This window comes from Mycetomoellerius zeteki, unplaced genomic scaffold (genome assembly GCF_001594055.1).
Source record: "Mycetomoellerius zeteki isolate Tzet28-1 unplaced genomic scaffold, Tzet1.0 scaffold155, whole genome shotgun sequence".
NCBI classification, from domain to species: domain Eukaryota; kingdom Metazoa; phylum Arthropoda; class Insecta; order Hymenoptera; family Formicidae; genus Mycetomoellerius; species Mycetomoellerius zeteki.
Genome location: NW_017256500.1, coordinates 3,078,817 through 3,104,440, shown reverse-complemented (window position 1 = coordinate 3,104,440; position 25,624 = coordinate 3,078,817). Strand labels below are relative to the sequence as shown.

General features: G+C 35.4%; 1 protein-coding gene across 7 annotated transcripts in view; it reads right to left on the bottom strand.

Annotated features, from left to right (window-relative positions):
* Positions 1–22,215, bottom strand: part of LOC108720780 (Z band alternatively spliced PDZ-motif protein 52) — a 34,182-nt gene extending 11,967 nt beyond the window's left edge. For 2 of the 7 annotated variants that reach the window (XM_018444952.1, XM_018444954.1), the window contains exons 1-7: positions 21,747–22,215; positions 5,513–5,664; positions 4,350–4,521; positions 4,112–4,248; positions 3,700–3,800; positions 2,288–2,546; positions 55–240 (exon numbers count right to left, since the gene is read on the bottom strand). In XM_018444952.1, coding sequence (XP_018300454.1) covers positions 55–240; positions 2,288–2,546; positions 3,700–3,800; positions 4,112–4,248; positions 4,350–4,521; positions 5,513–5,664; positions 21,747–21,851 — 1,112 coding nt within the window. In that variant the 5' untranslated portion in view covers positions 21,852–22,215. Of the gene's footprint in view, positions 1–54; positions 241–2,287; positions 2,547–2,954; positions 3,118–3,699; positions 3,801–4,111; positions 4,249–4,349; positions 4,522–5,512; positions 5,665–21,746 lie in introns of all 7 variants that reach the window. The other 5 variants (XM_018444957.1, XM_018444953.1, XM_018444955.1 and 2 more) reach the window with 5 other exon arrangements.
* Positions 22,216–25,624: the final 3,409 nt, after the last annotated feature.

The window sequence follows — 25,624 nt, the reverse complement described above, 5'->3', positions numbered from 1 at the left end:
AAACTTTTCAAGCGTGTAATATTTAAGACGAGTACTATATGTTATATAACTCACGGTGGTATAGTAAGAGGTACAAGACCAGCCGGAGCATTTTGCCTAGCGACGAGTTTCGCGTGAATATCGCAGTATAATTTATTGTTGATATTGTAGTAACCGACATTCTTCAGGGACGTGCCACAAGTTGAACACTTGAAGCATTCCACGTGGAGGTTCTTATCCTTGATCCTGACGAAGACACCTCTGAGAAAGAATAAGTAGGTTAATAACGCGATTATTTTGCATCTCAGTACAGTAATTGATTTTTTTTAATGTAACAACAATAAACGACCAGATGATGGCGCATCGGATGTGCCACGAGTTTTACACTTTATTACTATTCACTCTAGAAAAAGGAGAGAAAGAGACGTAAGAAACTCGATACCTCGACGAAGGAGGCCGGAAATAACTATTAATTATTTATATATAATCTCCCTGAGAATTATATTCGAATGAAAGCGATGAGACAAGTAAAGCTACAAAGAACGTGTTTAAAGTTGATTTCTATAGCGGAGTGAATCTCAAAAAAATATAACACCGTAAAAAATAATTAAATTTGAAACTAAGTAGATGATAATATGTATGAATGTTTTGAAGAGTAATGTTGGATTGTATTGTGTTCGTTTGTATTTCGATATTGTATTTCTTTACAGTAATCAAGCTTATGATCTGTTTCTTCAGAAAAAAACAAATATATTTATCATAACATCTATAATGTTGCAAAAAATAATGAAAAATCAAGTATAACTTTGTCGTTGTTGTTAGGTCTTTGTTGGTCGTAAAATATGTTGTCGGTCTATAAATTTTTTTCTGGCAAAAAAAAGATTGTGTTCCCTCGTCGAGCATAGAAAAAAATTAGAGATAGAAAAGTACCACAAAAAGATTTTGTTCTAAAAAAATATGACAAAAATAAAAATCCACAAAAATATTCACAACATCGAAAGCAGTTTTGTTTTTATACGTTAACTATCAGTCATTCAGTGTGCTATAAATGTGCGAAAGGTGCTATTAAGAGAGTAAAGTGCAGAGAATAAAGAGACATTTAGATAGGGTTGCATTCAAGCTGTGAGCGAGTGAGAAACTTTCGTCTCGCCCAGATACGACTTCCAGTAGGTTGTAAGCTATAAGCTCGAATGATCAGAATTCTTCCAGAGATAACAGTGATAACAAAAATGCATAACGATCGAAGTGCTTGCTCTTCCTGAACAAGCGATGTTGACGAAAAGTGGCGGTAGAGAAAGGCGTGCTTTGAACACATCAAGGAGATAAATGTGCACTTCTTTTATCGCGTAAATTAATTTTTACAAATTATAAAATTGTTACGTAAATTTGTATCGTTTATTTATAGTATAATTTTTCTATTCCCATTTATTATTGGGCCTGATTTATTGTTATCCGATATAAAATGTTTATTATATATTGTTATTCGATAACACAACTCTACATTTTTATAACTTAAACATTTATGTAATTTGGGAAAGAGATGTGCACATATTCTCTTCGAATTGGAATCTTTAAGATGATACTAGCATACGACAATCGAGCAACTCAGAACAGCGTCGCTTTTGACGATTGTACGAGGCGTATGAATCGCCAACTCTGAGAACGATGAGATTACGAATTACATTTATTATTTTCTACAATTACGAATTATTATTATTATTTTCTATAATATTTCTCATTTATTAATATTATAAATATTTAACAGTTAATGCTATTAAAATTTTCTAATTAAAAAGAATATTTTATTAAGTTCAATCCAAATTTTTATTAATATAATATTTATTTTAAACCTGTGTGAAGTTTGCCCCACAACTTTTGAAAAATTAACTTTTTATAGCTCATTCAATTGCTATAGTATGCAAACGAAAATACGAAATGTGCAAACGATTAGCAATCAAATGAGCCATAAAAAGTTAATTTTTCCAAAAGTTGGGGGGTCAATTTACACGAGTTTATTTTAATTGAATTCATTATTGAAATTTAATTCATCAAAATAAATTTATTAATAATTTATTGTTTAAATAATTTTTGCAAATTTATCATTAAAGCAACTTTCAATACAGATAATCTTTTGCGATTGATAGACTCTCTAAGAATCTGAACCATCACAGTTAATAATTTCTAAAAACTTTCGCATCGTATCGCTCTCGGTATGCGAATGCTAACACCTTAAAAACGTCAAAACGAAACTCGCCGTGGCCGTCTTGTGCACAATTGGGTGGCAAGAGTCTCGCTCGTAAATAGTTACACGATCACTCGGTCGCAGTTGCAACAAACGACCCCGCCCGGTGTCGACGAGCCCGACCCAGCAGAAGATTCCTGCTTTTGCGGTTGTGGTTCCCGATTCTTCCCGTACGATTCGTCCATCCATACAAAGTGCCTGCTATCGGCAGGTGCGCTACCACCACCGCCCATAGCATGAAACAGAGGCGTAGGTGACCTCGGTGAAGTGGCCCTTCCGCCAACCGCGTGGCTCACCGAGGAGTAAAATTCTGTCCTTGAAGGAACTACGACATGGAAGTAGAGAAAAAGCGCCATAACAACTGGGCAGCAACGGGGAAATGTCGAATCAAATATGACTGCTCAACGAAGGCGATCGCGTTCGCCGCGGTTCATGCGAGTTTCTACATTCTTAGATTAAAACCATCATTATTGAATAATCCAAAAGAGACTCTTCCGCAGATTTTATTTAGATATATAATTAATTTATCTAAGAATTAAATTAATATAGATATAAATCTCATAAATTGTGAAGTTCTAATCTGAGAATTGAAAATTCGCACGACATTCGATACGCAAATGGAAAACGATTGTCGTCGTAGGATACCATCGTGATTATCGGCACTATCTCCTCTCTCGCCTTGTCTAGTCTCTGAAAATAAAAACCAAAACGCGTCCCGAGTACTTAAACTTACACGATGAGCCTTTCGCACTCGGCACAAATGTTCTGTCCTGGTGGTAGACTCGTTTGCGGCGTTGACGGTGTCTGTGGCTTGGTTTCCGGTGCCTGGACGGGTCTCAGTCCTGTCAGGGCGGGCGAGGATGGCGTTATCACGCCGCTCACGACATTTGGCTCCGCTATTTCGCAAACAAGTTATCGTATCGGCATGCAACAGGTTGGCTGGAACCGATTCTGGCCCAGCCGAAGAACGTATCGATTTTTTAGATAAATTTAGAAAGATTTATTTATTGATTCAAAATTAATTTATTATTGCAGATAAATAAATTTCAGGTAGAATAATTTGTAAATAGATTTTTGTTTTTTTTATGTAATTTTACAAAATATCTTCTACGTACCAAATGTAGATACTGCAAATCAAAAGATTATAGTTGCAGTAACATAGAGAAGATAAATAACGAATTATTAAAAAATTTCATTATGCAAAAATTTCACTATTGAAGTTTGATATTGCAAGATTTTGAAGTTAATATTTTGAAGAAAAGAAAAAGTTATTTAAGTTGCATCGTAGACTAGTGATTTTAATAAGTAATATACTCGAATAGGCATGAATTTTGAGCAATCTGCGCTTTTTAGCTCTTAAATCTCGTATATCTTTTGTGTATGTGTACTTGCATAATAAAACTAATTACGTTTACATATATTAGTATTAATGAATTCAATTTTTTCAGAAATTATATTATGTAGAATATGTTACTAACCAGGTTCCGGGGTCTTTGGCTCCTTGTCCGCTTCTTGGACCATTTTGAAAACCTCGCTGTTCTCAGCATTGTAATTCCTCTCATTCTTTTTGAAATTTACCCTGCAATATTTGCATTTATTAATAAATCCTTTTTACGCTCATAAAGCTAACCAGCAAAATTAACTGATTAATAACATTTATTAAAGGGAGTAACTGAGAAATTAGATGATTTCTAATATCATATAATTTCGTTCTTCATGGACTCTTTCAATATTATTTAATTAATACTTGCAAGAACATTTTTTGATAATGATTATAAATTTTGTTATAATCTTAATCGTGTAATTTCAATCTAAAAATAATTTTAGAAAACAAATATTTTAATCCCATCATTAATTATTCCTCTTTTCAATCCAGTTTCGCGATTTTACCCAAGGACACCTCCGGCAAGGACCTCCGCTTGAGCGGACAATGTCTCCGCGATTGTTTCCTCACTGTAGATCCCCACGGGGCTGTTGTACTGTTTGTTCACGATGGACTTAATTGGACCGTCGCCGGTGCCGTTCAGCTGAAAATTATTACGTTCCGGTATAGAAAAATAACTGCCTTTCGTGTTTTTGTTGCAGAATCAGTGCAGCCGGCAGACGCGGATTAACGATCGATACTAACGAATGGCTTGGGGCTGAAATTGTGTCCGCTGCCGATGAGAGGTCCGTCTTGTTTTTTCGCTGCCAAAGAAGTCTTTGTGACTGGCGTGATGTTACCCGTGGATGCGGTGTGCATCGGAGACGGTAAACTTGTGGTTGCAGGAGTCACATGCGGTTTCCAGGTACTGCCTCCTCTGTAATGATAATTTATCGCCCGTTAAAACACGGCGGTGGGCTGCGAATTATACATCGGTCGCAATTTTTTAAATAAAAGCATAACATTCCTATTACGAGAATAACGTACATTTGTTCAGAATGCAAAAAATTAAACGATTTTTACGAAAGCGGAAATTTTATATGTATAGAGATTGGTTTCTTTTTATTTTTTATAAGAATCTTAAAGGACTCTGTACTAATCAGATGCAAAAAATGGTTTTAGTTAAATTGGATATTTTATAGATTATAAAATGCTTTTTAAAAATCTCCATAGGCATAACCATAAAATGGATAGATTTTGCTGTAGCCTTATTTGAAAGTTGCGATTTTGAATCTAATCGGAAAGTATCTTTATCTAGTAAATTATTCATTTTTTGTTAATTATACCTTAATATTTTTATACACAGAATAATAAAGAGAATTAATTAGTGTAAAGAAAATACATAATTATTTTCTCAAAAAAGATATGTAGTTGCATATTGTACATTGCATAATTTTTTTGAAAAGCAACTATGTATTTTCTTTACATCAAGTGATTCATTATTCTGTGCGTTCTATTGAAATATTAAGGTATAATTGTTAAAAAATGAATAGTTTAATAAATATAGATAAAGGTATTTTCAGTCCCATTAAATCTAAAATAGCAGCTTTCAAATAATTGCACTAAAATCTGTCCTTTTTATGATTGTATGTATGGAGACTTTTAAACAGCATACACACACACATTTCATAATTTACAAAATATCACAATTTCAGCCAATTTGACTGAAGCCGCTTTTTTTATATGATTAGCTTTTATAATAATGAAGTATTTTAGAATAATGAATGACGCGATATTTTTGCTGATTAACGCAATAATGTTGATTAGACGTTAATGCTTGACGTAAGTCAAGCCGAGATCATTGAAGTATATTTTTAAATATATGAATCATTCGTGTTTATCAAGCTTTGTTATGCTCAGCATCTTACCTTTGGACAGTTATTTCGAAATTATTTCCGGCCTTGACTATGACATCCTGCGCGTCCTTGTGCCTCAAATTGTACATGTCAGTGGTGTTGACTCTAATAACCGCATCGCCAGCTTTAAGACCGGCAGCTTCCGCCGGAGAACCACTGTTAACCTGCAATTAAAGCAGACTCATATTTATACCGAGAAAAATCTGGGTCAACAAATTATCATTACATTGTTTCTGATTACAACTATATCTTTTATACATTAGCCAAGTGTACACACTCTAAAAAATATTAGTATGGATTTAACACTATGCGATGTCTATATAATTCTCACTATTAGTGTTAATATCATCCTGGTGTTAATATTAACACCCACACGGTGAGAATTACATATAGATACCACATGGTATTAAATCCACTTTAGAGTGCAGTGTTAATCCGAAAATATAATAAAAGAAGGGCTTGATCAGCTGCAACTTTTAAAACTCTTGTCTCGAATCTCCGGTTTACTTTTATGAGGCACGTCGCCGAAACTTTCCTCTCTTCTCCAGAGTTCTCACAGACTCCAGAGCCACTATATTTAAGTGCACGCGCGTCATTACGCTTCAAATGTCGAACACTGTGCATCCATTCACGTTAGAGATAGTGTTGTCGTCAGGGGGCGGGGAGACGGTTGACAAAAAGGAGATGGGGTGAAGAAAGTTGAGAGAAAACAGAAGAGCGCCCAAATTAAAAAATCAAGCGGTCCTTTTTGTGAACGATCTTTCGTCGGCGTTTTTATCGAGCGTGCTAATTACGAACTCAGCTCGATGATGATGAGGGCATTATTAACAAAGATTCTTCTGTGCGTCGACTAATATAATCATGGATAAAAAACTAGCGAAAAATTTATGTGAGCTCATCGAATATTATTAATATAAAAATATAAAAATATGAAGCCTCGCCTAATATTGACTTTATTTAATTAGTTCATCAGATGCTTTGTACAAGTGATATAATTTTAATATTTTATGTGTAGAAAGTTGAAAGTAAACAATGCAAATATTAAATTTTGAATACAGAAAAATATTGAATATATATTTTAGGAAAATAATTTGAAATGACACTCGACTTTAATTATTTTACTAAATTAAAATGCATCGTAATATTTTTTACAAATCACTCATTGGTTTCGGAAAAATCACGTTCAAAGCAATAAATTAATTTAGACAGTTAATCACCGGACAAAAATGCATTATTCATTGCATGCGACAGATACAATAACCGAATAGTGAGGGAAGATGCACGCAAGCGGTTCGTTATTGAATCGGTCATAATTCTTCGATATTCTGGCAGAGCATCGAAAATAATTAATAGGCTTCGACCTAATTATAAGCAATCGTGCGAGGGTGGCCTCCAGCTCTTTTTCTCTCTATAAATATATGTCTCGTAATATATCGTTATTTTTATTAGTCACGACTGGAGCGACCGTCTTCCCGTAAAATATTCCAATGAAATAGAGTTTATTTCGTTCACCTCCTTCTCGAAAAGTGGGTCACTTCGTAGGCAGTTGGAAATACATATGACACGATATATATTTTGCATTCTATAAATCACAAATATGATGACGAATGAAGGGAATTACGTCAGCGAATTTTTATTACTGTTTATTTGCAAATTCGTAGATATATATTAGTATTTCCAATGTCATTATTTTAGTGAACAGTTTAATGAATAGATACTAAGAAGAATCATAAGTGTCCTTGCATGATTTATCGGAGACATTATGCAGTGGTATGCTTCCGATAAATTTGCAATGCTTATATATAATGTGTATGTATATGTATATATGTGTGTGTATGTAATTTGAAAACAAAATTCCAACAATTACCAATTTTAATAGATTTTAAATATAGAAGATATCATGGCACTTGGAAAAAGTGTGCTGATAATTTGTCGCAATTTCAACATTTCTCATTAATTCTAGTAGAATTCTATGCTCTACAATCATTCTCAAACGGAGTTCCAGCTGTTACTTTTTCAATTTTGATTTTAAAAAAATGTGGAACTCTTTTTATTTCTATAAGGAACGCGCTACTGGAACGGTCTAATGGAAAGAAATGGAAGGGCCTATAGTCATAAAAATGCCACTTTCGAAAATATATAGGCGTTTATGCATGCTATAGTTAAAAATCTCATCTGTTACTTTCCCGGATTTTCATTAATCTTTCTCGTTAAGATTTCTCTGAGATCTCTTTAAGATTAGAGTCTCTTTATCTTAAAATTGGCTATTTAATCTCAAGATTTTCACTCTTTTCGACATACATGCGCAGAACGTCACATCAGCGCGAAATCAGAACATGAGCTTGAGAGAATAGTTTGATCTGTAGTTGCCGCAAATAGAAGCTCGGAAGCTTGCGTCATCGCCCTGTGTGATCGTAATACCTAGTTTTACTGTTCAGCCTCGTCTTCGATTCCGATAAACTCCGATAGTCTAGAGCACACGACTTCGGAACGATCTTCACGGTTAAGATCTTTACGATCATGATATTCTCCACAGGTACATGTACTGTACGTGCACTTTCCAAACATCATTGTTCTTTATTTGATGAGGGTTTAATTGAAGTAAGACGATAATATGATTTAACAAAGAGAGTACAATTTTATGTCGTTAAAATGTCCGTGAATAATAAAAAATTGGTTTTATCTTTCGCTGTTATCATTAATGAATAATAATCATTATGTATCGTAATTTATAAGTCATGGTAAACGAGCACGCTTCAGTGACGAGAGATTGAATGTCAAAAATTTAAATGAGTGGCCAGAAAATATGCCGCGTGTTTCGTGCATTGCTCATTTTCTGGCGACCGCACGTCTTTCGGCTGATGCGCTTAATGGTCCACCGATCTTCGCGGTGTCCCTGCGGTGTCCACGAAGACATAGGGACGTAAGTCAGGGTTAAGCTGCCGGTGGGCAGGCCGCTTCTAAAAATAGTCTTGGACCGGTCTAAAAATAACCTCCTCGAACACGTTGCGGTCGTTACGTACATTCGCAATCAAATCGCAGCAGTAGCCGAGAAGTAGAATGCATCAAGGTGTATCAAAAGCTCGTTCCGATGCACGCGACACGTCCACGGCCGCAATCGTTTCCATTCAGCGGGTAATTGCGGCGTCAATGCGAAAGTCGATGAATGAACTGGCGCAGGAATGTCTTCGGAGGTGCAACGATCGTTTCCGCGAAACGAAGTTCGTAAAGAATCGAGAAATTACTCGCGACATCTCTCTTTTTGTATTCTGAGAATTAACGAAAGGGAATTAAAAGAAATCGTTCTACAAGTATATCTTGAATTGATAAATTCATGGTTAAAATGTGAACGCATATTTTTAATTTTACATGGAAAACGATTTTGCTGAAAGGTATAAAATTTTGCTGGATATTGAAAATAATTTTGGAAATACAAACTGGTTGCTAGAATATCAAAATTTTTTGCAGCATTGCTCATCATTTTTCAATTTCTAATTATTTTGATGGTTCAACAAAATTATTTACAGATTCGTATCCAGCAAAATTTTAGATCTTTCAGCAAAATCGTTCTTTTCGGGTAGAATTCTTTTTGTGTACGATTTTGATTAATTCTTTCCCACTTATTCTTTAAAGGGAATATTACGATGCGAATAAGGTAAATTGCAATGTATTTTTATTTCTTTGTTTTCCAATAGATGCAAATAATGAAATATACACTGTAAAAAATAAAATGTAATTAATTTTAACTTACAGACGTTTAATGGACTTTGAGACATGCAAAAATGTTAAAATCAACATTTTTGTGTTAATTTTAACATTTTTGCATGTCTCAGAAAGTCCACTAAATGTCTTTAAGTTAAAATTAACATTTTATTTTTTAGAGTGTAATGAATTCGCTTTCATATAAATTTTCATATTCACAGTGCGTTTTGCGTCTCTTTTATTTGATGTTGGAAAATTATACTCACACACACAACAATTGAACAATTATATCGGTCGTAATTAATGCCACATATTTGATCTCGCGATTTACCCGACGAATAAATTCTCGAATGTCAGTTATTGCATCCGAAACACTACCACATGTCCGCCTGTTAAAATTGCTCTAAAAATAACTGCCGAATATACGCGATGTATGTATGTATGTGTGTGTGTGTGTAGGTAGATGCACTGGTGTGTAGTGAAACTGAGAGGGAGAATACACCAAGGTGTACGAGGTACGCATTCCAATGGGCGGGTTATCAGAGACGGATCCATCCCACCTTCCCATGTTGGAATGCATCTGTTCTTTTTTCTCCGTCTCTCTCTGTCTCTCCTTTACTTTCTCTGTCTCACTTAAGCTTAGGACGAGGACTCTTAAGGCTCGTTCATACGTGCAATATCCTCAAAAACGCCGCGCCGACAGGGAACGCATTCGTGCGAACCAGTTGCATTTTATGCCGGCAGAACGTGCAGAAACGCGAGACGCGTTTCACATTTTTCTGCACACAGTGGTTTCCTTTGTCGATGCATCGAGAGAAACTTTGAAACGTACGCATTTTTAGCCCACTTTTAAATCGCAATTAATATGAGAATATTTCATTTTAAAATTTAACTGTACATGTTAATGTTATATTGATATTATTATATATATACGTTTCAGTTTCTAAGATTTATGTCTTAACGATCTATTATTTTGCAAAATTTCGTTGATGCGTCAATATAATAATATTATAACAATAGATGTAAATGTTGCAGTATTTAAAATTTTTTATATATTAATTATACAGACATATACATAAAAATGTATTTAAGAAGTAAATTTAAAAAAATAAAAATGAACTTTTAAATCATAGATATATAAATCATAGATATTGCATAGAATTATATAAACAAAAAATAATTTTATTGAAATATATCTTATATTAATATTTTTATATTATAAGAATATATTTAAATGCGGAAAGAGACAGAATAAATTTTCCGACCTTTGTTATTGCTTGAGTCATTCGGCTTCGAGGTCGAATATATCGATGCGGCGATGACGAAATAAATATTGAATAGAAACTAAGCTAAATGCCTCCGCCGGCTCTTGTGGTAGGAGAAATAGACAATAACGTCAGACCGAAATTATCGGTGCACGGTCGACCGTGCACACGCATATTGCTCTTATCTCTTCAAACAAGCTGTTCGTTATTATTACCGTAAAGTATAACAATAGACGAATGCATATCCGTATATAATGCGCGAAAAATCGTAATTTCATCTGCAAAGTGCTAAATATTGATGATGTCACTCTATATGTGAGATACTTAAAATAAATATTACTCTAAAAGATTTCTCTTGAATTATCCTGATTTTTATTGTAAAAGTTTAATTCTCGTACAGAGATGCATATCAGTACGCAAGGATTTGAAATTGAGAATAATTTCAGAATTGCGATAATGATCACGGCATACCAGGTGTCAGGAGACGAAAACGAGAAAACGGAGGTCAACGGGACCGTGAAAATAAAATCGATTCTCAGAGGTGCGTATGAGTCGGCATGACATGGAGGAGACAGTTGGAAGGAATCACAAAGGATTGTAGAGGAAGAGGAGTATACCGTCAGAATGCATTCGAGATCATTGCGAACGCGTGTGACACTCCGCACTCGAGAGAGATTCAGAAACCGATATTGATCGAAGTAGAATTAATTTCGTTTAATCTCTTTGATTTAACTTTTCTCTCAAATAAAATTCTTTTCTCTTTCATAGTATTATTAGTAATCGCGAGCTTTCAAATTTTCTATGTCTCCTAAATCATTTTTAGAAAACAATAAAATCTAAAAAGTAGAACCTGAAAATGGAATATTGGAATTTCGGAGAACGAAAATGTTTCCATTGCAAGCTGAACGAATCCATTTGCGATTATTTCGCGAAGCAGGGAGCAGATCGGTTTTCGCAAACACGGCGCGAGTGTTTGTTTGCGCGTAAGCGCGGGTGAGTTACTCGACGACCATGGAAAAAAAATACTGAAAACGTTTTCAGTCACTCTCTTGATTCATCAGACCGTCGAGGTTCCTCGAAGCATTTAAGCTAATATTTGTATACGCGTCGCCGACCGTAGCGAAAGGAAGAGTATACGTGGATGCGAGGATACGTTTCGATGCCTGGATGAATCATGTCTGATGAATGAATTCTGATAACTTCAGGAATTCCGGCACATGATGAGCTCATGTCAAAAACCGTCCGTAAAAAGTGACGAATGATGACGTTTGTCACGTGCGTTTAACATAAACTCAACTCAGCATAAATACGGCGATGATTTCATCTCGGATTGCATCGTTGAATGCGCTTAGTGAATTCTCCTGCTTATTATTCACTTAATGTTGAATCACTGACAAGATGAAATTATGTGCCAAGCGAGCCTCAGTTTTCTACATAATTTTTTGAGATTTTTTTTTATTAACTTTGATTAAATTTTTCCACCAAAAACGTGAGGATTCTTATCACAGTCTCTCTTTTCAAGGAAGAATTTTGTACTAAATAAAATATTTTAAAATGATTCAATATTATATCAAATATTTAGAATTGAAAAAAAAACAGAAATTTTATAAATGCATGTGTTGAAAAATATAATCAGCTTTCGAATTTGGTTTGGATTGGCAGCAGTTTAATTTGAAAGTTTAGACATTGCCTTCGCATCCTTTTAGTAATACTAGTAAAATCGAACAAATGTTTACGCGCGCGAAGACATATGGCGCCCGATATCAGCGGTTCTGCTTTTCTACGACGCGGATTCGCAAATGTATATATAGTTCAACGCAGAGTTCGACTATCCGCCGTCGTAATCGTGACACAACCGCCGACGCGATGGGGGTGTCGCGTTACCAATGGATTCACGAAGCGGTATGGCCACGACAAACAAACGGGAGAAGACCGATTTCTGCCACGACTTTTGGCAAGTTTCCCACGACCGCCTCCCACTATCTTCTCCCCATTCTCGAAATCGAATCGACATTTACGACAACAGTGCACTGAAATCTTCGGCTTCGTCATCGAGATACAATTTCACTCGTCGAGTTTTCCGTTGATTTATTAGTCGCTTCTACTAATTTTTTTTTTATATTTTATTCGGTTTAGACGATTCGAGAATTAATTAATTTAATATTTATTGTCAATTCTTCTACATTACTTTTCATTTATTTGCAAGACAATATTGTTCGATAATTCTAATAAAAAAAATCTCTTATAATTTGATTCTTATACTAACACACATATCGTTGTTATCAATCGTCTTTCTTTCGTCTGATTTATTTTCATGAGAATGTTATTTCTGATGATAGTTCTGATGAAACAGAACGTACCAAACTAGTTTACTGCTTATTAAAAACTGTTTTATAAAATATTTAAATGCGGTGGCATAATACAATCAACTTTAACAACGAAATAATACATGTATATTTTCTTAAATAACGTAACAGTATCATTATTGGATATTTAATCGTTTAAAATATTTATATACATTTAACTTTGTGAATTTCATGTGTAGCAGCTTTTAGTATGCACTATTCTAATGTAATATAAGTGACCGAATTCGCTATTATATTCGTGTCTTAGATATGTATTGACAATGATTTTTTTTCCAAATTGCGACTGGCTGAATTTTTTTCGGGGAAATTTCATTCCTCCGGCGACCAATCACATCTCGCCATTGCCGCTCGTGCAAAGAGAGTTTGCTACGAATGCCTGAGAGGAAGCCCAGTCCGTGGATATTAATAGAGACTGAGGCCCGGTGGCGGACGCGCGCCACCGAGCTTACTCCCGTGGATATAAAAATATCGCTTTTATTTCTCACCGTGGCGTCTCGTCGAGTCGCTGAGACTTTTTTCTTCTCGTCTCCTTTCGCTACCGTTCGCCGCACGCATGACTCGATCTTTCGCAAAGTATCTGCGTTATCCTCATTACGTATCATTTTAATACCATTTGTCGCGAGTTCTATCATAAATGATATTAAAATTGATGCTTGTGCGTTAATTTTTAAAAAATATAACATTTTTATTCTAGATAAATTAATGTAGAGTATGATGAGATTCTCAGATGATTAAGTCATTTCCGTTGGTATTTGAAGTTGCGAAGAATCAGGGACTATCTATAAATTAAAGATTTACGTAATATATATCTAATACTTATTCACACAATTTGGATATTTATTTAGATTTATATTTAAGAATTTTAATTACAATTAAAAGAATGCACGGAACGTAATTGTTTGTCTGCTATTATGAAGAATATTTTGTTTCGCATTCGGAACGTCGTTGTATCGTGTGCAATGTCATCCTCTCGCTCGAATCTCCAAAAGAGTTGAGCCAAAACTCCTACGCAACGCAAATCTCTCACTGCTTGCCTCTCTCCGCATTCTTTTTCTTTCTTATTATGTTCTTACTCCATTCTCCCGAATATCACCTGGTCCGCTAGGCCAGCCAAAAATCCCGAGTTTTCATCTCACGGGAATTTAAATTCGTTCCATATTTACGCATAAAATATGCATAACTCTTGTCAAAATAATGTAAATTAATCACTGCTCTTTGTTCATCTTTCCTGAGAACACACAGTGATGCTGCATGTGTGGGGATTTAATATACCATGACTAATTAACTTAATTACCTGATGCTATAAGCGATTAATTTTAATTGCTATACACAATATGAGTAATTAATTATCTTGTTCTTTCACATTAATTTTAAACATAAAATTATCAGTATTTACAAGCAAATTATTTTTTAACAATGATAAATTTAGAATAATTTTAACTCATTAATTTTATTTGTCTCGGCTAGTAATGTATTACTTTTATACTACTTTGATATTATTTATGTGATATTATTGTGCGGAAATTACTGGAAAACTGTACAGTTTTTCGTGATATAAACAGAAGAAAGTAAATTAACTTGCAAGCGAGTTTGTCGCTCTTGGATCGTTGGCCGAGGATTCACGGACGATTTTCTCGGTTTTTGTCCTCATTTAAACGCGACAAATCGCACGCGAATGCACTTCGCGGAAATCCAAATTGGATGCTCGTCTTCCGCCCTCATCGATGTCGTCGTTCGGTCGAATCACCACGAATGGCCAATTACGACAGCTGTGAACATCCTGCGCGCGAAATCCGATTCACTCTCGCCTTACAGTCTGCAAACAAATCGCGCGCCGTAATTCCCCCGTTGCATCACGCGCAATGGTACGGATGCAGCCGCGTAAACAGAACTCGCAATTGCCGGTGCACAGCCGCAGTTGCTCGGAGGGATAATTTTAGATAGCCGATGAAAAAAAGTCAAATATTTACGTCGAATAGAAACCGAAGGGCGCTTCCTGCTTGATAAGAAACCAGATAAGATTCGATGAACACCTTCTTGTATCTAAAAACTCACACTTGACAACGTTATCATCATTAATAGTGATATCTACACGTGTTTGTTACTAGATAGCTCAATCGCTCAAAACTAAAGATTATTTCCTTCAGTGTTGCTTAAATATTTTATCGTGTTGCATTTCTTGCAATTTTTTACAATATTACAATTACTTTAATTATGAGAAAATCGGTACATTAATAATTAATCTTAATTATTTAAAAAAATTAGGAAGGTGACATTTAACTTTAATATAACTTTCTCTTCAACAGCTCTGTAATAATTATATAATAAAGAGAACGCTTCTAGTTTATTTTTGTACAATGACATTTATCGAATTAAGACAAACACTTGCTTTTACGATGTATATCGACGCTGGCTTCAAATTTTGCCAACAGCGAAAATGATTGCACAGATTCGCAATTGGAACGCAATATTTCTGAAGGCAATCGTTCTTGTAAAAAACAATATAGTCCTTCACATTTAATGAGCTACTTTGTTGCGCTACTTTATTGGATGAAGATGGCACATTATTATAAAGACTTTCTTTTCAAGATGAAATGCATCTATTCTCGCGTTGAAGCACCCACGTGTTTGGCAAATCGTCAACTGTTGCCCACACATCGTATATTCACCTTTATCAGAAAGATTTATTTAGTTTTATTTATAGATTTTTGAATTAATCGAAATTACTTAAAAAATTGAGACAAAAGGTATAAAATTGACGTTTATAGATTTTTGTAACTTTAATTCTCAGCTCGAAATTCCTATGCATTTTTTAAAAGCTTAAATATTAAAATTTACGTTAAAATTTCAGTATGCATTAATGAATTTATTAATTTATCTCATTCCAACAGTTGCTTGTAATAAAATATTAAAATTTTCTTGCTGAGTGTAGTCAATAAATAGTACGTCTAATATATACAACTCTAAGGCGCAACGCAAAATGTTTTCTTGCATGGTCTCGTTAAATTTCCATTATGCTATAACGCATGAGGAAGTCCAGTTTAATTAGCAGAACGATACGTAATTAGCAGGTCAGCGCCATGTGCGTGACGTTAGTAAACGCCGAAAAATTCCTTTGAAATCAGGTCTTTTTCTCGTCATGCCTTTCACTTGCAGCGGTCCCCTCGCACCTGGAAAAATCCTTATTAACGGCATGACGTCGCAATCGACTAGCATTCGCAATTCGTGTCGAGTCCTTCCACGATGCGATAACGCAACACGCGTGCTTGCTCGCCATTTTCCAGCAAAATATTCGCGTAACGTGAACACCCACGCTTTGATGCACCTCCGCAACGGTGCACTCACCGTGGAATCACGGAAAACGCAAGCAGATAGAATCTCTTTTTTTCGCAAGAAGAATACTTTACGTTACGATAAAAACTTGCCACATGACAAACCTTAATTTTGGAAAAGTTAAAAGGGGAGATCGGTATGCATCGGACGTCTCAGATTTTTTCGAAATTTTATTTTTTTAAACAGCAAAAATTAAATGTAATATGAAACATTATTCTTATATCAAAACACTTTCTTAATTGTAATTTTCTAAAAAATGAAAATAGTCAAGATTTTCATATTTTAAACGTTTTTACATTTTTTGTTTTTTTAAATTAAAAGGTGGTGTTGAACAAAAATATATTTTTAAGAAACATATTTTTTTGTAGGTTTCACTGTTGTCTGTACATGATTTTAATGCTATTTTAATGCTTCTACCCTACTTAAATAGTTTTTAATCCATCTTTTAATATACTTTTCGGAATATAATATCATTCACTCGTCTTTCTTAGGTTCTTTCTTATTATTTTTACTTTCTTAACAATAATATCACATGTTCTCTTTTTCCTTCGCACCATAGAAGATCTATGCTTCGTACTTTCTCATATTCTAGAATAAAACACAGCTGTCAGTAGCCAAATCTCGTCGACCACTTAGGCTGTCCGATACTGCCCGCCATCTCATTGTCTAATCCGAATGACGTGCAACGAAAGAACGACGTATGAAACAAGCAGTTTTTAAATAAGAAAGATTTTAAGCTTACAATTTATAAAATAATAAATACTATTTATTGGTAAACTAAAAACGAAATTCTACTTACAACTTACATTTAATTATGTGACTGATTGAAAGTTATAATCTAGCATAAACAACAACGAAATAATAAAATATACAATATTCTATTCTCAATATGAAGAAGTCTCGACTCTCAAGTGAATTTATCAGTTACTTAACAAATACTACCATGTGTCTAAAATTTTAAACAGTCTTTATCCGTAATATACCAGCTGTTGTCCAATATCACCCAACTTTCTCCTATACACTCATTACGTTAAAATTTAATGCTTGCAATTAAAAACGATGAAAAAGTTTGATCATATATATTACATATACATAAATAATTAATTAAAATCAAAATTGGTATTTTATACGTCATTGAATATAAAAAATGTTATTGGCTCTCTTTATATCAAAATCATATTGTTGATATTTTGTTGTATTCATTATATAAAAAATACGTAAGAAAAGTCCGAAATGAAGTCATATAAAGTCGTCCTATCTGAGATTATACTGGAGATCCGTCGATATTTGCTTACCATTCCTATCTCGTAAATAGGAGGAGATACGTATTTTTGTCGATTTATACGAGTTTGGTCGATCTGCTGGTGGAAATATTTATTGCCGCGATGAGGCTCGCGTGCTCGCGTTGTCCATATTTACTCATAAATCACGTTAAACGCGCCCTAACATCTTTTACGCAGCCTCCAAAAATGCGCGTCTAAATATTTTTCTGTCCGCGCTGGCCGACAGAAATCGTTTCGATTTCGTTTCAATGGGATTGCAGACCGGATACACGCGGCCGCATTATTTGTTTCGGAAAGAAAACGTTGGTCCCGTGAAGACGACGTCGCCGTCGAAATCGCTGCCATCATCGTGGCGAGCGAGGCCCGACCCGGCTCGCGCGGGTTTCGCAAAGGCACCTTCTAGAAATAGAACGCCCAAATAATTTGCCTCGGATTACCAGCGACGTACGACGGTGCTCTCCCTTCTTCTCTTTCTCATCGGAGCTAATCCTCGTGGGCGCATTTTTTCCAATTTTCAAAACAAGATCACGGAGTTATCATACAGAATCTCTCGCGAATAATATAGCATTGGAATTCAAAAGTCACGTGATATAATTATAAATACCATAATAATACATTTAATCCGTGCATATGTCAATTTTTAATTAAAATATTGAGGAAAAGAGAAAGACGCTATCACTTTATTTAACATAACTTTATAATTTTTGTTATTAAACTTTTCTACAAGCAAGAAATCTGACGTAATTGATAAAAACGAGTAACAATGAAATGAAAAATTAAATTCTTATCGAACCGTGTCTGATTTTCATCATGAACATTTGATATCGCGGAAATATGCAAATAATGCATTTCAAAATCGCCGACGATAGTATACAAATATTTCGCGAACGTCCACATTGCATTTCCTTGTCGACGCTCCGTTGAAAATGCACTCTTTATGGTCGAAGAAAACGCATATGATCAATTATTCGCGCGATTGAAGGGTTGGAAATTATCGCGGCTACGCTAAATGGTTTTCGTAATCGGCGTTTCGAACTTGGCCTTCTTCGTAGCGCACCACGTGGTTCGTTTATTTTACGAGGCCGCAAATACGGCGAGCGTCCGGCCGCCCCAGGCTTTCTCGGAAAGGCGAGAAATATGAGTCTGACGGTGTCAAAGGCGTCTCGTGCAGACTCTCGCGTAGAGACGATCACCGATCCGATTTCTACTTCGTAATTCAAGGTACTTGAACTCGATCGCGCGATACCGCGATGACGTCTTTTACCAAAACGCGTTAAGATCCGCGAAACGGTCTGAGCGTGCGACAGGAAACCCGAGGAATCTGCCGTCCTTGCATTGAAAAAAATGTCTCATGGTTGAAAATGGACGAATCAGAGTTTTCTGGTTAAATTTATTAGAATTCTAGTTGAGATAACCGAAATTCTGGTTAATACAATATTTTTAGTAAAATCTACTAGAATTCTTATTTTTATCAGAATTAATTTTATCAATCATAATTCTCGTTATCTCAACTAGAATTCTAGTAAATTTAAGAATCAGAAAATTCTGATTCGTCCATTTTCCACGAGAATCACTATTTAATCTAACCAAACCCTTTTTCTCAGTATGAGACTCGAATTATAACGATTTTCTGTCGAGATATATTTCATACGGAACACAAAAATACATATCTTCCTTTTAAGAATCAAATACAAAGCACGTTATCATTTGTATGAGAGTTATATACTCTTCAAATTCTTTTGAATCTCACTCTAAAAAGTAAAAATTAAGCCACTCTTGAAAAAAAGTGCAACTTAATTTTCATTCCTTGAGAGTAAGATTTTACTCTTCAGAATGATACCTAATTCATTCTAAAAGTTTTAGAGATTTATGTATTGCAGGAGAGTTTTTATTTTTTTCCTCGATGGTAAAAGAATATAATTACACTTTTTTAAATTATTATTTAATTAATGATTATCACATATGTATTTTGTAACAATTACGTATTTTAGATATCACCCAAACGGCCTTCGGAGCGAAATGAGTCTACAACAATCCGAGTTTTTAAAATATAGCTAGTAGACGAAATATCGTAAACAATAAACATACTCCTGTCAACAAAACGTTCGCGCGGGAAATTATTGACTACGGTAGCACGAGAACGTTGTCGAATTTCTGACAGTTCGCGCGTGAAAGCTGTCGTTGAATCCGCGACGGTCGCCGCTGCTCGACATTGGCACTCGCGTGCCAACATTTCTTAATAATAGCGCTTATGGTCGTATAACGTTGCTCGAAGGCTCAGAAAAAGTTACTCGGGGAAAGAATCCGCGGTGCGACCCGCGTCTCTACATGTTCGCCAAAAGCTTCTCGTGTTACAGCGCCAAGCATCGCCAAAACACGCGGCGGTGGAGGCGACGGCGACGGCGAGCCCGGCGTTTCGCACGTAGTTGGCAACGATTTCTGCCGATGCGCGTGAAATAATTTGGCATTTGCTACTGCATTACGTAACGCGTACGTGGCTCCTCTAGATCGTAATATCAAAACACACCCGCGATCATGTCTCACGGTCGTGAAGGACCACAAAAAAACTCGTGCAGGAAAATTCGCTTTTTGAATCGGCTTTCCTTTTGGAAACGAGAGTTTTGCTGATTGTTAACGATGAGAGATTCATAAGGCAGATAAAAGAGAATAATGATAAACAGAGTGATAATGAATAAATAAACTGCTCCGATTTTTAGCAGTTTTCTAAATTTTATTTCAAATTAGTAAAGGAATATTCTGATTTTTAATATTTTTTATGAATTATGTGTACTTGAAACGTGTTTCGTCGCTTAAAACAAGAGCCCAACGAGCGATTTCAACATTCTGATTTCCGTTGTAATTGATTTTGATATTCTAGATTACACACTGAAGAGAACGAGGAGTTCGTGTTACGAAACATCAACACGTGCCGTCAACTGCCTGTCAACTTCAGCCTTTGATACTGATTTCATTTCCGAGGACGAGTCGCGAGGGATCCCGTTTGCGTTTCACTTTCGTCCGCGCTCTTACTCTCGGAGTTCATTATCGTTATCCGCTTCCGCGTACCGGAGATTCACAAATGTTCATTCACACGCCACAGGATAAATTTACATCACAAAATTCATAAAAATCTCCAATGCAATAGATATGACGAAAGATAACATAATTGTATCGCAATTAAATTTCAGGATTATACATTAAATTTATTTCAATTATAATAAAATCTGACAAATATATTTTGTCAGGTTTTATTATAATTAAAATAAATTATATAGATGTTTGATATAGATATTTGACCAATAGAAAATGTGTCGATGTCTTAAAAGAGATTAATCGTTGCAATAGTGGAAGCGCCACTACTCGCGATGATTTCAATTGTCAAATGGGAATGTTGATCGATCCTCGTGTTCAATGAAAATTCTATTCCGCTCGAGTTGTGGCAATTGATATCTTGCGAGCAACATGCAAAGGAAAGATGCAAACGAGAAAGAAGTCTAGAAGTGAATGCACAGAAGCATTATATATATATATATATATATATATAGTACCTCTTAATTTTACAGCCGGCATTTTGTGATATCGAGGCCGATCCTCTCTACTGTCGAATTATTCGACTATCGAGAAACGTTGTAGAGGCGAACGACAAGGAACCGCAGATGAAAATAGCCATATAAAACATCGCTATATATAAACGGCTGCAAGAAATATTTTTACTACTGCTTCTGCCTCAGTCAACTTGAGATCCAACTCAAGTGGTTTCTTGAAAACGCTCCTTCAAAATCCCTCAAAAAATCTCTCGCGATTCTTTCATGATGATTCAATGATATTCAAGAAACGTTATATTAATAAGCAATCATTGAGATAAAAGGCAGAACGCATAAATAGGTCTGCGAATAGAAAGCACATTTGTCAGCAGAAACTCATAGAAAAATATAAAATACATTTAAATCGCATTTAAATCTCGATCGTAATGTTATGTATATTTCTGCGTCATTTTGCGCAATATTATTTAACATTTGAAATACACATATAACATAAAATGTAGATTATTTGTTAAAATCCGTTTTGTATAATACATTTTATATTAATATAATGATCAAATATTCTTTTTAATATTTTACGAATATTGTAACGCTAGTTTAGTAACAAGAGAAATATGTAATAAAAGAGATTTATGGAAGACCTTCGTTATCACTCGTATTCGTCACAATTGATAAAATACTTGAAAATAAATATCAACTGACGTAAAGTCCCGTCATAAAATAGAGGATCAAATAGACGATCCAGATTGACTCACCTTTTGGACGATGAGCGGTGTGCCAAAATCCTTGCCGCCTTGCAAACGGAAACCCCAGGGGGATCCGTCGAACCTGGACAGCTTGACGCTGATCAGTTGTGCCATATCACTGTCTTGTCCCGAACTTGTCGGCTGTATGTCGAGGTAAACGATCGTATGAACGGTGAACGGTCTCGAAAACTGTCGACGGCTATTGGTGAACGAGCCCTTAGCTCGGCTCAGCTACCTTCGAGGTATCGCGATGCACCACTGACAATTGGCCGTTTGTGTATACGTACTCTATAAAAGGGGGCTATATGTATCGCGCTCTCTCGAGTGGAACGTGAAACGAGCACGTACGTTCCCTGAAGAACGCGCAGACCGGAGTAAAGGTATAAGAGGCGCCGAGGACGGTCAGTCGGGCAGCGAGGCCTCCTCGCCACGCGATTCAGAACGAAGAGGAGGAGTACGAGAGCGCGGAAGGAAAGGGAAGGAATAGCAGGAGGGAGACAGCAGGAAGAAGGAGGGAAATGCGTGGATAGAGGACAGCTGACGAGGTTAGAGAGAGGAAGAGAGACAAATTTATTATTATGTTCTGGCAGAAATCTCTCCGAACAGCGACATATCGTGAAAATGAATGACGAAATTTCATTAAAAGAGTATTAAGTTCCGACCAATTTCAAAATCAGCACTTGGATTTCCTGACAGAACAGTTTGAACTTTGAACTCGAATCTGAAATTGTTCGGAAAGAAGATATCCGGATTTAGCTACGATAACGAAATAAAAGAATTTCTTATTAGCGAAAAGAGAAAGTCAATCACTCCTCCTTACAATGCAAACTGTTTCGCTGGAATCTTTCTTAATGTCCGAACTGTACGAATTCTTTGGATGACGATCATCTTTGCAAAGTTACAAAGCGAAGACAATTGGATACTGAAATAAGGTCGCGGAATAATAGTCCGCGACGGAATGCGATTGAGCGACGTTCTAAATAGAGATTAAAGAATCAAGATAGCGAGACTAGGCGAGGGAAGAAGAAAATTAAACATTCTCTTAATTAATTATTAATTAAAATAATTGATTGAGTTTATTAATAAATTAATCTAGACCACTATGAATAAAGCTTGTCTATGAATAAAGCTTGTCTTTTATTATTGTCCATTATAAAATTCCCAGAATTCTGTCGACCGAACGTGTCCACAGACGTTGCATCCGGTGCATCGTGCAAGGTGCTTCTTACATCGCGATGGGAATCAAGGGGCGGAAGATGTAGGCAATAAGATATAACGCCGGGGCGGAAAGAAAACTAGATTGTAGGAAAAGGATGAAACAAGATCGGGAATGTCGAGTTAACCATCTCGATGACCATGATAAAAAGACCGCGCAAGCATTTTGCGTCTTTTCCATTCCTCTTCGCTACTAATTACGTCACTATTTCTCTTTTTGTCTGGCTCTGTTGACGTGGTCTAATTATTTTAAAATGATATGGCAATTATGAATGAAATTTCGACAAACTATTGATTAATTTTTAAGAAAGGATTTCTAAATATTTTCTTTATTGCGCAAAGTCTTGTTTTGTCTTACTATTTATAAAAATTCAACATACACACAGTTATTTACGAATCAATTAAAATTTAAAATTCCTAAAAACTATTTTAGAAATTATAATTAAAATATAAAGGAAAGAGAGAGAATTGTATTTTTTTCGATTATTCTCTCTTGATTATTATTTTATTTTTTTAAATTAATTCCCATATCTCTTGAAAGAAAAACTATTTTTATATTATTTATTGTTGATGTATAATCCTTAGAACACGATGATATTTTGATCCTTTACACATATCGGAATGAAAATTGATTTTCATTACTTATATACGAAGAATATTAAATAATTCCCATCTATACTTTAACATGTTTAAAAAATACGTATAAAATTGTAGAGCTGAAGAGCAATAAACTATTCCTTTATAAAAATGATAATCATATGTATTAAGGGTTAAAATGCGTGTGTAAAAAGGAATTGAATTTTTTAAATATATGAGCATGTTTGGAATTTCTTTGCATCTCGAAGGCTGTCTTCCAATGCATGAGAATATATAAATAAAATGGATCTAGTCATCGTCGTCGATAGGTCGCGTAGGAGGTCATGAATGGAAACTCGTTAAATAAATCCTGGCGCTGTCACATGCTTCCCATTAAATCTCTCGGCAATCAGATATGAATTTATCGAAACTGACGTGCGGTGAAAACACGTGAATTACATCGAAGAAAAGAATCTTCTCTTTATACCTTCGTATAACGGAAAAAGATTATATGACTTTTTTTATCTTACATTAATGACAGACGTGAGAATGCAAGCTGTATTATGCTTAAATACAGTTAGAATAAAACGTATTTTTTTCGACATGTAACACATTAATATAACATTTAAGTTCGAAAAATCGCAGACAGGACACCTTGATGGACGCACCCGTGCTCGCGGCGACTGCATTCTGCGCCGGTGGCGGTCACGAGGGCGCGAACTAGTTCGTGAATCATGCTTAGAATGCTTTACATAAATTGCTCGAGACCGACGTCACGATCGGAGAACCCTAAGTGAGCAAGAGTTGAGGGAGGAAAGAAAGTAAAAGAGAGAGAAAAAGAAGGAGAAAACTAAAAAGAAGTTCATCGGCCAGAAAGGTTGATGCAAACGTGACTCAGCCCATCGTACGCATACGCGGATAACAGGGACCTCGGAAACCCCGGAAAGGAGAAAGTATGCTCCACGACTCATCCGCGGCGCGCGGATTTCCGAACGAGCGGACAACCGCGGTCGTTTACTTGGAAATTTGTCTTTTCTGGGTCGACTTCAATCATCACGTGTTCCGGAGATCCAGAAATCGCCGCGGTTAACCCGCATTGAATGGAATGCTGATTCCGCGCGTACAGTGGGAAACAACGGTACACCAGGGTCTATCCAACCGCTTCGAGAAACCAATGGAAACTAATGGCAGGTGATGTTATCGGTTCTCGATGCGTATAACAAGTACACAGATAGACAAATGGATCCTTCAGCTCATACTAATAATTTAGTGTCCTCTTATTAGCGAATGGATGCGAACACAAATGTCAATACAGAGTGAAACGGACGGACGCCACTTTCACGTACTTCACTTTCTAAATCACTTTCCTTGAGAATTAATTAATTATCAGGCACAACTGCGCACCTGCTAAGTGCCTCATCACACCTGATTATTAAGTGATCTGTATACATGATATGAATATAGAAACATGTATTGTTGGTAAAAAAAAGTAATTAATGCCATACATTTTGAGGAGCATAATGCTTGATTTTATTCTGATAGCATATAAGATTTCTTGATTTTGCGATTTACAATTATAGACAAATGTACGGTATTAAGACACTCCACATTTGCGCAAATTAGTTAAATGTTTATTAGATTTAAAAAATTTTACGCATTTAAAACCCTGTTGATCTATTCAAATTTACTATTGATTATATCATTTAAATCAATATGATTAAAAAGTTTTAAAAAATAAAAGATAAAAAATATTCGGAAAGAAGGATTTTACATTAACAGACAAAGTTATCAAATATTAGAGAAAAAGTAGAGGAAGATCACCGATACTGACATAGGTCTCCTAAAGCGACATCCCCTTATTTCTTAGAAACTAACCTTTGCACCTTATTAATACTAATAAAAAAGTGATCTGTTTAGCTAATTAAAGAAGTACAAACTCATAATTCACATATTTGTGGCTTATTTCTATACCGCTGATTTCTAATCAGCTAAAAACAAATTCTATGAATTCGAGAAGAAAATTCTTACGGTGTTCTTTTGCAAATTGCGTAATTAAATTAATAGTGACTGTATTATTGATAATATTATGTCATTTT